Genomic DNA, 17,763 nt, shown 5'->3' with positions numbered 1-17,763 from the left:
CCCATCCCATCGCCTTGACGATAATCCAGCCGACGTGATGAGAGAGAAAGGTATATACACTAGGTACTCCGTCTCTCTCATTCTGCATTTGATTGGCTGAAAGGAAACGTATCGACCAATCAGGCGTAGAGCGAAGGAGACAGATTATAACCAACATATACCTCACTCTCACTCACTCCGTTCCACTTTCTTTACACGCGAAGCTACCTCAGTAGTATATGCTCTAAGAGTACAGTGCAGAAGGTTCAGTAGCAGAGAATAGAGTGAACCGAGATGACGTGTTCTATCCGAGGGCAGTCGCTCTATTCGATTCTCAACTTTCGTTATTTTCTACTTCTGTGAATTTATCCGAAGATAGAAACAAATAAGAATCGACTGATAGTGGGGACCGCGAAAGTCTATTTCCCGCGTGTTTTCTACGGTGCTCGGCGCATTTCCGTAGTAAGCCGAAGAAAGCCGATGTGAAACGAACGATTCGAGACACGCTAATAGTTCGAGACTCTAGAGTCGCCGCTGGTTGCTTGATGCAAGTGAAGTTTTTTTTTTGTTAAAACAAGCTAACCCGACTGGACATTACTCAAGCGTAAACGCGAGATATAAATCACGCAAATAATCGCGCCGCCGTGAATAGTGATGCACGCTTAAACGATAGCAGTGCCGAGTTTCGGAATAACCGGTCAAGTGAGAATCCTCGCGGAGCACGTCACGACACAACGAAAACGCGTGATCAGCAGCCTGGCTGGAAATTAAGGAACCGAGAGGGTGGCGGTGGCGAATTTTCGGGGTTAAATCAGCGCGTGTCGTTCCCATGACCGCGTGTGAATTATTCTCTGGTATTCAGACGGCCGTCAAGCCTCTGGGTGGATCCTCGAATTATCCGATGCAAAACTAGTTACGCGGCCAAAGGGGCAAGCAATTCATTCAATATTTACGAACCGCAGCTCGGTGGCAGCGATAATTCGTGCAGCTTCACGCGACGATAGAACGAGCGAGAGGAAGCAAGATAAAGAAAGAGAAAGGTAGAAAGAGAGATAGAGAGAGAGAGAGAAGAGAAAAAGAGAGAACGCAACGTCTTTACATCAGGTCTCATTTCTCAATTGATAAATTCGGAAAAATCAAGTCCCTATGAGGACTACAGCGGGCCGTGCAACGCTAGGTTTGAAGATTACGGAACGAGCAAAAGGAGGCGATCTCCTGCGATGAGCATGCCGGCTAAAGGGAAGCATCAACACTTGTCCCATCACCATCAGCAGCATCATCAACAACAACAACAACAACAACAACAACAACAACAACAACAACAACAACAACATCAGCAACATCATCCCCCGTCGCAACACGTAGTCAATCAATCCGTCGTCCAGCATCCGCCGCCAGCCTACACGGCTGTTGTGGCTAACAATCAACGCTTCGCACCGCATGGTGAGTCACATTAATTGAATAACTCCTATCTTATTGAATGAACATTGAATACCACAGCCGCGTTTCACATTCCTTTCGGTTTGGTTGGTAGCTATGTTTTCAGGTTATGTTTAAGGCCTGAGCGCGTTGCGCCGCTCATCTTTTTTTTCTTCGTCTGCTCGGTTTTCGCATTCGCTAATTGTAAGATATTATCATCGCCGTTTTATTCCAGAATTTATTATCCGTGACGTGCGACTGTCGCATTCGACTTCGCGTCGAGCGTGTTTTTCGACTCGTTTTTAGGTTAGGATTAAGTGAGGTTACGTTGGGCGGCACGACGCTACGCGAATCCGCAAAAATAGTTGCGCATCGCGATTCTTCGATAATCTTCCGGGTTTTACCCGCCGCTTGTTCGCAACTTGTAGCCGGATAGATTACTCTGTTAGTACTTCGGAGAAACCGGTTCTTTTTTTTTTCCCCTTATTCATCCGTTGAAAAAATTTTTCCTCGACTTTTGTGCCATTTTATCTCGACGGATAGCGCATTATCTTTAATTATACATTAATTGAACGCACTTTTTCCTCCTCGTTACGTGGAACACCAAGCCAAGTCGTTTTATGTACATATGTACACATTCATAATATTTAAACAATACCCATCCTGTCCGAACTGTTAAAAATTCATTTAAAACTCCAGGAATTATCACGAAGTAATTAAAAATCTGGTGATAACTACGTCATACGTGTTGTTACTTAAAGTAGAGCTAATTTCACCCTGTTTGATAGTACAGTTTACATTTGTTTATCATGGTTGAGTTATTTGTACCTTTAGACTTGTTTTCTATCCTCCGTGTCGTCATTGAGTCGCAACATTTCTGGGCAATGTATTATTGATGCTGGGTAGTCAGACTTAAGGTCAAAAATCCGTTTTGTCAATATTTTTCATCCGCATCTTATCTACTATACCCCAAGCAATTACTATTTTTATACGACAATTTGTCTCTCCGATACATCGTTGTTATCATGCAATTTTCATTTCGGATGTCCATAGTTCAATACCAATGTAAAATATTTGACAAACATGGATTGCGCTTATGTGCGTTCAGCTTTCCGTTATACGCATTTATAACGGTTCGTACGCACAGGGAAAATCTGGAAAACCGGGAAAACTCGCGGAATTTCCAGGATAAGACTGGTATTTTGTGTCGGTCGAAGAAATAAACTCGTTGTTACACAAAGTACTATGGATCTTAAAGAAAAAAAAGCAAAGATTGATCTTAAAATTTTGTTTCTAAGCACCATTTCATACATTCTATGTATATTACTCTCAATACCAAAGCTCCTTTCCTTTATTTCTTTTTTTATACTGAAAATCTCAGGCTATCGTTTTTAAATTGATAGTTAAATAGTAAGATAGTTCCTAGATAACATGAAAGTAATAATTCTTGAAAGGTTACTGAAAAAATCTTATTTTCGGACTGGATTACCTGGAATCGTCTGGGAATTTTAGATTCGAAAATACGTACAAACCCTGCTTTAGATTTTACAAAATTCATTTAAAATCTAGACAAGCAATTTGTCGGGTAATTTTGTACTTTGCTCGCGAAGCGGCGCGGCGAGTATTATTTGTACACATGTCGCCACGTGTACGTTCAACAGAGGCACACGCATCGAAATCTGCCCCCATATAAAAACATACATACATACGTGCATGCATCAGTGACGGGACACGAGAAATCGTCGTGGAACTTTCGCTGCTGACCAATGAAATTCAATCTCTGTGATTTCATCAGCCGAGAAATTGCATAGTGGAAAAGAAACAACAACTGACTCGGACTGCTCTTTAATTCAGAATCGTTTCCGTATCCGATCCGAAGCCCTACGTGTACGGAAAATGAAAACGGCAACGTTGCACAGGTGTAGAAAATAGATAAATAAAGATTCACAATTAAAAACAGACCGTGCTCCCGAATCTGTCTTAATATTATTATTATTGCAAATTATTATCGACTTTATTGCGATTTTCCTGTTTCTCGGTTGTTTCCCATAATTTTTTCCTCCGTTTCAGCAATTCTTTATTTTATTTCTAATTTTTTCCGTCCACCTGAGCTAGTCGTTACGCTTGTTGTTCTAGCAAGATAAGTTTTAACACCGACTGTTCGTTATTATTTTATTGAATTGATGGTATAATTGATTGAAGAAGAATTGAATAATGAACTGAGCAAACGAAGAGGCGTTTCAATTCGGAACGACGAATGCATAGGTAAATATGTAATAATTAAAACATCGCGTTGTTCTTATCGACCATTTGGTTAAATACGTTTTTGTGTTATTAGGTATGAAATTCTATTGTTTCAATCCTTCGGTACATATTACAATTCAATAATCCACGTCCAAAGTACTATTATGTTACAAAATTGTTTTCAGCTTATAATTAGCCGCTCTTGCAGGTATATCTAGACATTATCGCCTTGTTATTATATTATTACAAAGTGTCAAATTGTCTCCATATTAATATTTTTAGACATCATATTTTTTAACGGTATTAGTTGTGCATTTACGATATCTTCTCGCTCCGTAATAATGCTTTGTACTTCTCTATATTCGTATGCCAGACAAATTTCGACAAAATTTCGGTGACGGTAAATGGGAAAATATAATTATCGTACGTTTTATTAAAGATATAGACTCGTTCGTATTCCAATTTGAATCTCGTTTCTTATTATGCAAGCGTTCGTCTCACACGCAAGCGATGTTTAACTTTTCGCGTCCTACGTTTTAATTAAAGAACATCGGTATATAATTTCATTCGTCGAGAATTTGGGAATTTACGCAATGTTTTTATGGCTATGCATATCCAGGGTGTCCACGCACCTAGAAATCCTGGAAGTATCAGGGAATTGCTAGGGAATTTTTATTTTGGTCGTGGAAAAACACTACTAAAAATATTAGTTTTTCATCATCAATATAGAGTTAATAAGCTGAACAATTTTTGTTTTAGTAACTTACTAGAAGTGGGAAAATGTAAGGGAAAGCTTGGAAATGTTGTGGAATTTTTTTTCTCCAATATTTTTGGTCGGCCTGTAATATCAATTTTGTCGCATGACCGACAAACGTTCGTATCGGGAATGAAATTCGATCCGTCAACGCTAGGTGGCGCATATTGTAACATTTTCATGCTTATCGGTGAATTTTCCTTTTGTTTTCTCTCCTCTTTTACTTTTGTTTTCTTCTAATGGTAATTTTATACTAACTTACTTCTTCTCTTTCACGAAACTCGGCTCTCTGTTTTGCCTTATACGTCAGATAAATAAATCTTCGATAGATATACGTTATATACTTTTATTTTCAATTCTATTCATGGAATGAGAAAAGAGAATTTGAAAAAAAAAACTTGTCGATTTCGGATGCATTGATCAATGGATAGATAAAAACGCATGTTAAGTTGTCTTATATATATATATATATATATATATATATATATATATATATTTATTTATTTATTTATTTTTTTGTACATGGCAAAATCAAAGAGAAAAACGCAATGATATACAACAAGTCAAGGTACTTGATTACTTTTTGTTTTGTTTTTAAATAAACAGAATTGGTATATTAATTAATAGATTTATACAGGCTTTTAAATTTCTATCAAACGACGAAGATACGATGAATCGGTGAATAAGAAACTTTTTACATAATAATATATAATTACCGAATATTCTTATCGTTTGTCTTCTTTTATCTTACAATTAAGTGTATCGTAAGAGTAAACTTTCATTTTCGAAATATATGCGTGTTTAATTTGTCGTGACTGGCAAACGATACTGTGTGTGCGTCGTTGGTTAAAATCGTTCGGTAATTCTTCATATGTACTTGAAAATTGGTTGTACTCTACTGTTTGATTGTGAATATGCCGATATATTCCTTCCCCCATCCCTTTCTCTCTATCTCTCTCTCTCACTCTCTTTTTCTATCTCTCTCTCTCTCTCTAGCTCGCTCTATGTCTCTGTCGCTCTCGATAACTCTTCTTCGTTACGGCATGAAACATGGATGTGCGATAGAGGAGATAGTCGGTGAGAGTTCGCGGTGATAATAGCACAGCGGCACAGGCTCCGAACATTTCCGAACAGGGCCGAATCGCTATTCGGCTGGTGATTGCACGTAGTCCGTGTACATGTGGCAATCAAGCCACACGGTACTACACGCTTCTCGTTTCCGTAAAAATCCCTTTCGATTTTTTTTTCTTTCTTTTTTTTATCTATTTTTTTTTTTACAACATCGTATCCTTACTGTTTTCGTACAACTTAATATACTGGAATAGAACGGGGGGGGGGGGGGGGGGGAAACGTGTGCGACAGGATAGAAACCTGGGAACTCTCAAAAAAAGAAGTAACTGTCAAATCTAATAACAACAAAAACAACAACAATAATAACAATAATAATAATTGGTAAAGACATTTAAAGAGAAAAACAAGGCGGCTGTTGACAAAGTTTTGTTTTTAATTGCTTGTCGGCGGTTTGACTTTCTGGTTAAATCTAATTCTTGCACTTTTTCTACGTTCGTCGGGTGTTGAATACCTTCAATTCCGTTGACAAAATTAAAAATTCTACCTTGTAGAATTAAATAATAGAATCAACGCAGTGAAATGGTTTAGCAAGTAAAAATACGTAACACGGTTGATCCGATCCCCCTACTCACCTCCCTGCGAGGTACGTTTTAAAATTTTCTTTCACTTCAATAAGAATCACACGATACGGAAATACAATATTTGATGTATGTATACCTATCATATGAATATCAACGACGGCATACGTATATTTCAGCGATATAGAAAAAATATATGCAAAAAGAGAGCGCGTGTGTGTGTGTGTGTGTGTTTGCATATTGTAAAAAAAAAATTATTTTCATACATGCATAAAAAATATACGCTTTTTTTTTATAAATTATACGTGAATTGATGAATTAATAAACATATGACGACAGTGACTGTGTGTGTGTGTGTGTGTGCGTGAGCGTGTGCGCGTACAGAGTAAAAACTAAACCTTGCATACGTCCTTTTTCTTCTTATCATCGTCATTATTGTTATTATTATTACGTATCATTGTTCTTCGTTCGTGGACTTGACATATGTTAGCACATAGAGACAGTAACGTATGTTGTTACAAACTGGGTGCCACTTGATAAAGTCTCTGTGTATAATAACGAAAGATAGTATGGTAAATTTGTATTTTTACAGTTTAATCAGGGTTCGTACGCACAGGGAAAACCTGGAAAACTGGGAAAACTCGGGGAATTTCTTACAGCAGGGAAAAGTGAGGAAATTTCGAAAGTAAGACTGGAATTTTAAGTTTCTTGAAGAAATAAACTCGTTTTCTTATACGCACATTACTTGATATCAAACCTCCTTTCGTCTTTTACTTACTGAAAATCGCTGGCTGTTGTTTGTAAATTAGTAGTCGGACAGTAAATTAATTACTAGGTAACATTGAAGGTATTGGTATTAGTAAGCAAAAAAATTGTCATTAATCAGCGGCATATTTTTTTGGAAGGTTGCTGAAAAAAAATCCTATTTTCAGGCTGGAACAGCTGGAAAAGTTAGGGAATTTCGGGTTCCAAAAAGCGTACGAACCCTGTTAATGCAGCAGCAACATAGCAACTGTGACGTGAAGCTAGGGAATGAGTAACATATAGTATATACAATATACATACACCTACCTAAAACTACATCTACATACATTCATTCGTTCATCCATTCATTCATTCATTCATTTATTCATATAATACCTGATTTTTTCTGTGGTCCGTCAAGTTTACAAGGGGATAAAAAAAAAATTGATATTATTTATATACAATATTATTATTGTACACGTAACGTGAAACAATCTTCGTTGCCCTGCAATTTGGGGGAGTAAAAAATAAATAATAATGATAATATATACGTGAGATGTGTTGATTGGGATAACTGTACGAGTTACTATTTCCTTTTTCTTTCGTCTTCTTTTTTGTTTCCCCCAACACATTTACACATGCATAATATGTATTTGTATATGCAATGTATGAAGTATTGCATACCTCAAGTACATATATATTTATTTATTACAACTGGTTAACATGTGACAAGGGTTGTTTGATTAATTATGTCCACTATCAGCTCAATGAATACAAAGTATGACTTAGTATCAATCGTGCAAAATATATTTACTGGTAAAGAAAAGCTTTTCTTCTTCTTCTTCTTCTTCTTCTTCATACGCTGATAAAAGTCGCGCATAGCTGAAAACGTTTCAAACTTATACAATAATAATTTTAGACAATAAATCGTTCTGTTTTTTTTTTTTTCTCGCCCCTTTTTCTACTCTATTATTTCCTACACCCGAATCACTTTTCCTTTCCTCAATTCCTTTCATTCTATCAATCCTCCCGTTTGTGCAATTTTAACGTTTCTTACGATCGTTTCAACTTATTAATCTCGTTCGACTGCCGCGCGCTCATTTTCTTTTTTTTTTCTTTTTTTTTCTTTTTTTTTCTTCTTTTTTTCTCTTCATCTTCCCTCTGTTTCTTTCTTTTTTTCTTCAACACCGAAGAGACAATTCAAAAGAAATAGAAAAAGGGTTCATCGAAATTAATTTCCTTTCCCAATACACACACACGCAACAAAGATGAAACACAGCTACAACAATCTATGTATGTGCATACAGGTATACCTATATATATATATATATATATGTTTCAATTTTTCTAACCAACGTGTTCGCGGTTATTCTTGTTATTAAGCTATTTTAACTTTGTCAAACTCGCCAGCCGCAACGGAGTTACAAAAGATCTACGTCGTCGTGATGACGTGACGTGCCGGCCTGCTGATATACAAGCACAACTCAAACTACCTGTACTCATACATTACGAAAAACAATTGGAGATAGTAGGGAGAATGATAAATATACGACAACGATAATAACTGAAGTGAAAGTAAACAGATCAAACGAAATATATATATATATGTATATCAACAAAATAATAAAAAAAAAACAAATGACAGTGATAATAACAACAATTTCGTGCAACCCAAGGATCATACTTTTTTAACAATAATTTATTCAACAAGTAATAATACCGTGCACATTTGCATTCTATAACGAGGAGTAGGAGACGGAGGAGAATTGTGAAAATTTCAAGAAAGAAATACCAAATATGATAGGTGAGTTTTATTTTTCGTTATTTGTAATATTGTTTGTTTGTTTGTTTGTTTGTTTGTGTGGTTTTTTTTTTTTTTTTTTTTTTTTTTTTTTTTTTTTTTTTTTTTTTTTTTTTTTTTTTTCCCCTTCTTACAATTCACTTGGCTCGAACTGACGTTTTTGTAGATTATATTTTTCTTCGAATTCGAATTTCAATTCGAACCAAGTATAGAGTTATTAAGCTGAATGATTTAGGTTTTAGTAACTTACTAGAATTGCAAAAATGTTAGGGAAAATCTGAAAATGTCTGGTCAAGTTTTATAACAAGATAGTATTGTATGGTTTTTTTGGGTTCCTGGTTACGAGTTGGAAATCAGATTTCAAAAATTAAAGATGGCGGATCAAATATTGTGGATAAAATATTAAAATTTGATGAAAATGGTTAAGAAACTCTATACCGGGGTTTTCGGGTATGCCGATTGGATTTGTCTTATTGATTTTTCAAAATCTGATCGCAGATTCGTAATCAGCGATCCCCAAAAACTTAATAACTTATGTAAAACATTTATATATGTGTAGGGGAGTAACTTTCTCGGAAATGAATTTATTCCTTCAATATTCAAGATTTTTTTTTAATTACCTTCGAGTATTAGTATACTATCGGAAATAGCAAAAAACCGCAAAGAAATATGTTGGAAAGTTGAGAGGCTGAAGCTAGTAACGTTAACGTAACGGATAGTCGCCGGGAAGAAAAATCATCCCTGTGGAATTTTGAAACAACTTTCTACGAGTTGGAATTTAACAAATCACCTTTACGTTCTATTTAATATGGCTAAATAAATTTCGGACAATCCCGAAGGTGCGAAGTAGCGATTTTTCCGAAACATGCGTCGTTAAAGTAACGTTACTAATTTCAACCTCGTGAAAAGTTCTCTAAATATACAAAAAAAAAAAAAAAAAAAATGGATGCAAAATAGGTGGTAAGAATACTCCTACCGCTATGGCTCAAAGGGTTAAATTAGAAGTCTAATGGCTATTTCATTTTGCGGTAATCAAAGAAACTTTACAAATGTGGTCGACGGAAGAAAATGACTCATTCATTGACTGAATGGTTGACTGACTGACTGACCGACCGACCGACCGACCACTCGTCGATAATCTTACCGCAGACGGGGGGTCAATATAATTAACATATAATCAACATCCGTTGTTCTATTCCCGCACACAGATTCAAGAGAGTGTCGGATTTTTTCTCTTTTTTCTTTTTTCTTTTTCGATTGCTAGGCCCGAATACACACGTCAAAAATGTACATAGGAACAAGCCTCCCCCTCCGCCTTAACTTTATCTAATTATTATTTTTTTTTTTTTTTTATAGTCTTTTATAATTTTCAAGCCACGTTATAATTGTAAGATAAAACAGAACAACAACAATCACCTTCAATAAACGTTGCAAATTTCAGTCTTCCTTCAACTATGTATGGTTCAAATGTTTTTTTTTGTTTTCCCCTTACGAAAATTTAGCTTCACATACTCAAATTAATACTTTTGTTTTTCACATTCAAAATTTCATTTTGCAACGGATGACTAATTTGCCGTGAAATGTAATAGTCGAAGAGTATCTTGGTAAGGATTAAGATGCTTTTGAAATTAACCAGACTTTTTCCTTATAACTGCACTTACAATCAGTACAGTACGAGCAAAAATTTATACATTATATGTCCTCTGTTCTTTTCGCTATGCGGAAACGTTTTCGGTTGTCGATATAATTATCTTGTTCATTTATAATTTACTTTTTTTTTTTTTTTTTCATTCGTCCGTCTCTCCGACAGATAAATCTGTATACCAATTGTTGGTTGTTGTTGTTATTATCGTCGTCGTCGTTGTTATTCGCAAAAATTTTTTCTCACGGAAAGTATTCGCAATATTTTCCTTCATTTTATGCATGTATTAATTTAAATGCACCCGAAGCGATAAATCGGGATGCGCAGGATAAAAACCGAGTTCATTCTCGTTGGTTGTATTTTATAATTCAAGTGAAATTATTTTCTCACTATTGTTTCACGATTGTCTTCTACGATCGATGAATTTATGTAATTAAATTTATTGAATAATTGAAGAATCGTTAGCGTAAAAATTATATCTAAATGAAAAAACAAACAATTATAAAAAGAAAAAAAAAATACAACGGCACAATTTAGTTGCAAAAGCTGTCGGAAAGCGGTAGAAACAATGAGGAAAAATTGCCAAATTGAGTAAAGAAGAAAGAAAAAAAAAAACTTTCGTTAATACTGTTTCAAATTTAAACTTGAATATCTCTATGAATACCGTTTTTGATCGAAGCTCCACGAGAGGAAAGCAAACAGCGTTGGAAACGTCAGTTTCACGTGACTCGTATCTCGGACATTGGTCATGTATACATATATACATATATTTACACTGTATACCGGGTGTCTTCGCATTAGCATTAAATATCGTGTTTCGAAGTTATGTGAAATTTATTACCGTATAAACTGCGTTGAAATATTTATTTTTATTATTTTCAATTAATTTAAATTTTTTTGTTCTTCTCTGTCGAAGATATAGTCTCTTCTCACAATATGATCTGCAACAAAGAGACACCGTATACCCACGTAACATGAAATCTTTCCAAGAAACTTTCAATAAAATATTTTATAGAAAGATTATGAGAATCTTTTTAAGAACAACAACAATCAAGAAATATTTTGCAAGTTTCTGGCGCGTACATTTTCAACTTGCAGCAACCTTTTTTTTTTTTTTTTGAAATATTTTCGAAATGTTTCTTTACACGTATAATGAATAATCATCCATCGACCAAGTTGCTTCGGGAATTGCATGACGTCACGCGGGTCAGATTAAACGCAGACTAGACGCCTACGCATAAATTTGCGTAGATGAGTCGACGAGTTTTAGGCGATCGGCTCCAGGGGCGTAACTTGCTTATTTTTAACCCCCATTTGATCGATACTAGCTAACCATGGCTCTGTTTATGGTTACACGTTGTATTATTACGAACGCGCAGCTTATATCAATAAGTATACCTTGCCTTTTTTCTTTCGTCTTCTCTCCCCCTTTTGTACGGAAAAATAATAATCATATACATATAATATATAAGAAAATATACGAAACACGTGATTGGTTGGTTGGCACTTTGGTGCGGAGGCCCGACGTTTATGTAATATCTACGTCTGACGATATATTATGTATACATTTACAAGCTGTAAGTATTTATGCATGTACGTATATAACATTAGGTACCTAAAGAGAATCAATCAATTCGTACGATTTCATTTCTCTACGTCTCGTTTAGTTGTTCCCCGTTAACCCTTTGAGTCACACGTTATTGTGCTGAATCAACTTTTACAACGAGATGGTAATCTAGGGTTTTTTTTGAGGTCGCTGATTACGAAGCTGAAATCAAAATTCAAAAATTCAAAATTCCGGATCCGATATGGTAGACCAAAATTTTAAACTTCATCGAATACGGTTAAAAAAAAAAAAACTGTGCAGAGGTTTCGCTGAGTCGCTGAATGAATTCGTCATACCAAATTTTCCAAATTTGATTTTAAGATTCGTAATCGGCAACCTCAAAAACCATTGGGCAGAGTTTTTTTTTTTTTTCTACTCTGGATTCGATCGAATTTCAAATTTTCGTTCGCCATATTGGAACCGCCATTTTGAATTTTTTAAATCCGATTTCAATCAGTTTGCTTCTAGCAATAATAATTTTACATTATATCGCAATAATTAGTCTCGAGTATTGAAAACCTATTAGTATACTATCGGAAATAGGAAAAAACCGCAAAGAAATACGTTCAAAAGTTCTCTGAATATACAAAATATGGATATGAAATAGGCAGTAAGAATATTTAACACTATTATGGTTCAAAGGTTCAATACAGCCTGCTTCTCTAGATGTTTGCTCATTACATAGTATACTTTACCACTTATGTAATTTCATAACCGCGATTCCATTTATTATACAATTTTCGATCATAAGGTTTTTACAAATATAGAATGCGTGTATACTACAGTCAAATATCTTACACATAGATTTATATTTTGCAAATTTATCTTTAATACGATTCTTCTCACTTCTTAGTTACTTTTTTCACCTGTAACTTCTAAACCAAAGGTCTAAATCTCACGTTCGTCTCGGTCTTAAAAACCTTTTTTTTTTTTTTTTTTTTTAACAAAGAATTTATGAGAACAATTTCATGCAAATCGATTGGGGCTATCGATTCGATAATTGGGTCTTCGTGTTCTTGGGAGCAGTAAAATCAAACCCGTGGTAGAGAAAATCTAATTCGGTGAATGATATATATATACATATATATATATTAGGAAAAATATTTTTTATAGTAGTTTAAGTTTATACAATGTATAAACTAAAATATTTTTCTTTATTCTGGACCAGAATTATTTGAAAAAAAAAATAAATAAATAAATATTGCGATCCTTTCACGTCAGCATTCTCTGTGTGACGTGTCTCAAATAATTTTTTCAGGATCCCAAAGACTTTAGGGAGAGAGAAAAGTCAATAACCTAGATTTAAAACTTATTTAATGCGATTTTTCACTGTTTTTTTTACAAAAAACGATTTAGGATATTATTATTATTATATATATATATATATATGTGTGTGTGTATATTTTCTATCACACTAGACCATACTTGAAGATTCATGGGTCAGACGTGGCTCGGTTTCGGGTGGAACGCCTCATATATACACGATCGGCAAAAGAGACATTAGTATGATGGCTGATTGTGAGTCGTTTTACGCTTATGTCTGCCACAGGCAGGTGAAAGGTGTGCCGGATTGGTTTGATACCTATACCTATACCAACGAACGGAATACAGAAAATGTACATTCCAGGCAAGGCCGCTTCTTCGCGGAAGGAGGCCACTTGCATATCCGGGGAGAAACTAACAGTATTACATACCTATTCACACACGAAATAAACCCACACGCACACACGCGTAATTGTACGTCACTTATATTCTATACGATTCTGCGGTGCGTTACATGTACAGGCGTTATATTACCCAGAGGGAAATTTGTGCAACAAATATCCTGTGTGCACAAATGTCTACATAAACACACGTGCATATGTATTGCGGTATTATATTATGATGAATTCGCATGAGATATGATTTAATTTGTCATTTTCGAAACGACCGTTTTACTAAATCTCTTGACGAGAAGAATTTACCGAGCAAATTCGGTAAAATACAGAGAAAAAAAAGAAACATCTTGAGTAAATTTGTAGTATCGACAATTTTTGTAGTTTCTATTACAGCAAAAAGATGTGTAATTTTAAATCGTAATTAGAAATATATAATTTACACGCGATTTGTATTTGACGTCGCAACATATATTGATTACTTTCTGACTTCTATGAGAATTTCTTCCTTTTTTTTTTTTTTTTTTTTTTTTTCATCTCGAGGAAAACGTTTAGGTTCTTAGTGGTGTGTAGCTGTACTTATAAAGATTGAAAAGGATGGGGTGTCCCTCTGGCGAAAGTGTGAGACTGAAAATTTGACTTCAATTTTAAGTATTAATAACGTAAATATTCAAACGTCAGTCGCTCGCTTTACCTTATACGATATTATTGTTGTTGTTGTTGTTATGTTATATTTATTATAACAGTTTCGTTCTTTTGTTCGTTTTTTATTCTTACATTGTAAACGTAACTATGTATTGTATTATATGTACGGGGCATAATAATACACAGCAAATTTCTATACGGTTTTCCATTATTTCTTTTTTGATTATTTTTTTTCTTTTTGCAATCATTTACCCGGTGAACGAATAATTCACAAAGTCGCCGAGTTTGTCGTTCTTTTCATAATCTTGAAAACTTGTCTTGAACTGACAAAGTTAACGGACGGAGTTGGCTTTCGCCTAGAAAGTTGCAATTTAACCACTTATCTGATATTAATACAATACAGAACATAATAATAGTTGCGAATAATAGCATAACAATGCCGGAGTAATGAAGGGTATAAGGAAGAAAAAATAATTGGTTAAAATTCTATCGGTTGTTCGTTTTTAATGAAATAAAAATTTTATTCGTGGTTCAGAACACAAGAGGTTGATTTTCAAGTTTCAAGACATTGTCTCGGTATATGCTCCTATAACTCATGATCGATTTATCGAAGGATATAGGGGGGGGTTGCCTTAGGATACTCGAGTTTATAACAGCACCGCACGGCAACAACTAAGCTGCAAGGCATTGCCGGTATAATTTAAAAAAGATTTCCGACGGGTGATATGTTTAAGAATTAATGGGCCGTAGATACCGTATGTTCCAACAATAACGTTCGTGCTTTTTAATTTAATAGAATTTAATCGGCAATGAACAAATTCGAATAATGTATAATAAGCTAAAGTCAAAACAACTCGAGGTTTTGTCAGGTTTTATTAATTAATATTTAAGAAACTTTAAATACCATGGTTTTTTTTTATTCTGCGTTACCACGATATAATCAGTCTGATTTTTTTTATGTCTCAAATCAAAGCGCTTGTAAAGAACAGAAAATAAATTTTTAAACAATTCTTTATTTATTTATTTTATAAGGTTGAAAATGACTTCGTATCAAGCTCCGAAGCTCCAAGGCTCCGGTCGAGCATCTCTAGACGCCAGGTTCGATTCCTGGCTCCGTCGATAACTTTTCGAAATCACCAATTTTTCGAATTTACGTTCTTTCAACAATTAAAAAAAGCTCCGATATCAAGATAAAAAAATTTCTCGAAGAATGTTGTTTCCAAATTTGAGACAGATAGCTTCAAAACTCTTCCCTTGAGAGTGTCGACCGTTTTGAAAAGCCACGTTTCGAGAAAACCCTTAAAAAAAGAAATGTAAAAAAAAAAAAAGAATCATCGTTCAAAAAATCATTTTCCGTTCTACATAAGTGCTTTGATTTACTGCATAAGAAAAAACATGAGACTGATTAGCGTTTGAATAAAAAAAAAAATCGCGAAAATCAGCTTTTTCTCGACCCATTACACTACGATGATCCCTTGACCAGTTGTATTATACCTTATGCGGTGGTGGCTCAATTTTTAGAACGCGGTAGTGTGCAAACGGTGGATTATTTTCTTCGAAACACCCGTTAGCGAACAACGGTCCTTACGAGCGCTACCGCGAATGTCGAAGCCAAGTATTACGGCTGCGGGCAGCGGAATCTGGGGCTGTTCCACTTGCGCGGCCTTGTCGGCAATGCGGCTCGCGTCTTGCGTCTTGCTCACGCATCCTGCGTCTACAACGACGACTTACCACTACCTCAATGTCGGTTTCTTTTTCATACCTACACCGTTATTCTAACGATTCCACTCCTGATCGAATGATTATCGGTTCGCGATCCCGTTTTGTCTAATGCGCAGGAAACTGCATCTATGCAACCTACAACCACACAAATGTAGAACAGAATTCTCGCGATCAATGTACGTTTCGTACTCCAGGCTGACAATGAAGGAATCTTCAATACCTCTTACCTGTTTTACCAATCAATTCAGCAAACTCTGTTTTACCAATCAATTCAGCAAACTCTGTCTTACCGATCAATTCAACAAACTCTGTTTCACCAATCAATTCAGCAAACTCTGTCTTACCGATCAATTCAACAAACTCTGTTTTTCAACGACACTATATCTTTCTCCTTCTCCTTGTCGATGATAAAATTGCTTGAATATTGTGGGAAATGTGTGTGTGTTCACTGTAAGAAAAGCGTTAATATTCGATCAAGAAATATGAATGTAGGATTTATCGATTGTATCATGTTTAGTCGAATTCCTTCATTTCGGATTTATCTTTAGAATAACGTGTCAGAATCTAAAAACTAGTCAAAGTTAGCTGCAAGTATATTTGTCATGTATTTAGCGTCCATTATTTTTTTCATCTTTTCTTGTCGAACACACAAACTCGATAGTGAATCGTGTATCTGAATCATGAAGCTAAAAGTGTAAAATTCCATTTGCTGAATCTGTATATAAAACAGGAAGCTCCCACGGTCCATTTTTTCGTTTCGTAAGCGAATTTTGCTGCATCGTACCTGACATGTCATGTACGAAACAATGCTATGATCGCTATATACACCCATGCATTACGTGTGCTGTGGATGAAAAACGTTTAAACATTATGTCACTGAATGGCTTTATCTTCTCGAACGATAAGGTATCGTGTAATTAGTTGCGGAATGAATTTCCTCGTCACATCTCGCAAGAGAAAAAAAACTTTTATAAACCTCGCGTTTTTTTTTTCCTCCTTTTTTTCGCAGAAATTCCATGAAAACATCGTTTCAGACAGATTTCATTTACAAATTAAAACACTTTTAGTCTGTCTGTAAACGAATTATTATTATTGTTACTCTCGCATCATCACCTATACCATAGATAAAGTATCAATCGTAATGACAAAGTTGATGAGCCGTTACATCATCTTTTACTCCTATCATAGCTACTTCTTTCTTCGTATACCCCTGATAGTAATAAAACTATGCATTTAGCCTAGTTATCCTATCAATTATGTATACGCTATTTTATATAATCTATCTTACGGACACTGAAGGATGCTGTGTAAAGTGATTCGTAATGTTGTTGCGATATGCGTGACAACATTTTTAGCACCTGCAGTTGTCAGAGAACTCGGCGGTCGGTTGGTCGGTTTGTGGTTTTCCAGCTGTGGGCATTCTATCAGGTGAACCAGGTTCTCTGTTCTCCTCTCTTAGTTCCTGGTAGAAAGTCTACTCTTACTGCACGCCCGAGCAGACATTAATATTTTTATTCAAATTGCCGTGTATTTTTATATTATCTCACAGTTCACTAGTGCAATATATAGTATATTATAATTATTACGGTGCCAACCGTAGCGTCGTTACCGGGTAAAATAACAACGTTGCTATTTCAGAATTTTTACCAACCATGTAACTATTGCGTACTAATTATTATTAGTTACCACATTCTTGTCATTAAAAAAAGAAAACTTGTGCGATAAAAGAAATCATGCTTATTACAACGGTTAGTTTGATAACACATTTTATTTATTTTTTTTTTTTTCATACTTTTAGAATACGCAAAAAAAATTAGTCAACAATCGATATTTGTTCGTAGGCTTTCTTCGGATGGATACATGTCTACAGTATACGTCAAGTTATCGTCTTTTAAGAGTATTT

At 35.1% G+C, this 17,763-nt stretch overlaps 1 protein-coding gene across 2 annotated transcripts in view; it reads left to right on the top strand.

The window, feature by feature from the left end:
* The first annotated feature begins 263 nt into the window (after positions 1–263).
* Positions 264–17,763, top strand: part of Eif4g (eukaryotic translation initiation factor 4 gamma) — a 65,026-nt gene continuing 47,526 nt past the window's right edge. The window contains exon 1 of one of the 2 annotated variants that reach the window (XM_069135173.1): positions 264–1,422. In XM_069135173.1, the coding sequence (XP_068991274.1) occupies positions 1,200–1,422 (223 nt within the window). In that variant the 5' untranslated portion in view covers positions 264–1,199. Of the gene's footprint in view, positions 1,423–8,442; positions 8,594–17,763 lie in introns of those variants that run through there. The other variant, XM_069135175.1, reaches the window with a different exon arrangement.

The sequence above is a fragment of the Neodiprion pinetum genome, chromosome 4 (genome assembly GCF_021155775.2).
Source record: "Neodiprion pinetum isolate iyNeoPine1 chromosome 4, iyNeoPine1.2, whole genome shotgun sequence".
NCBI lineage: Eukaryota > Metazoa > Arthropoda > Insecta > Hymenoptera > Diprionidae > Neodiprion > Neodiprion pinetum.
The sequence above is the reverse complement of the archived record's forward strand: the minus strand, read 5'-3'. Positions and strand labels throughout refer to the sequence as shown.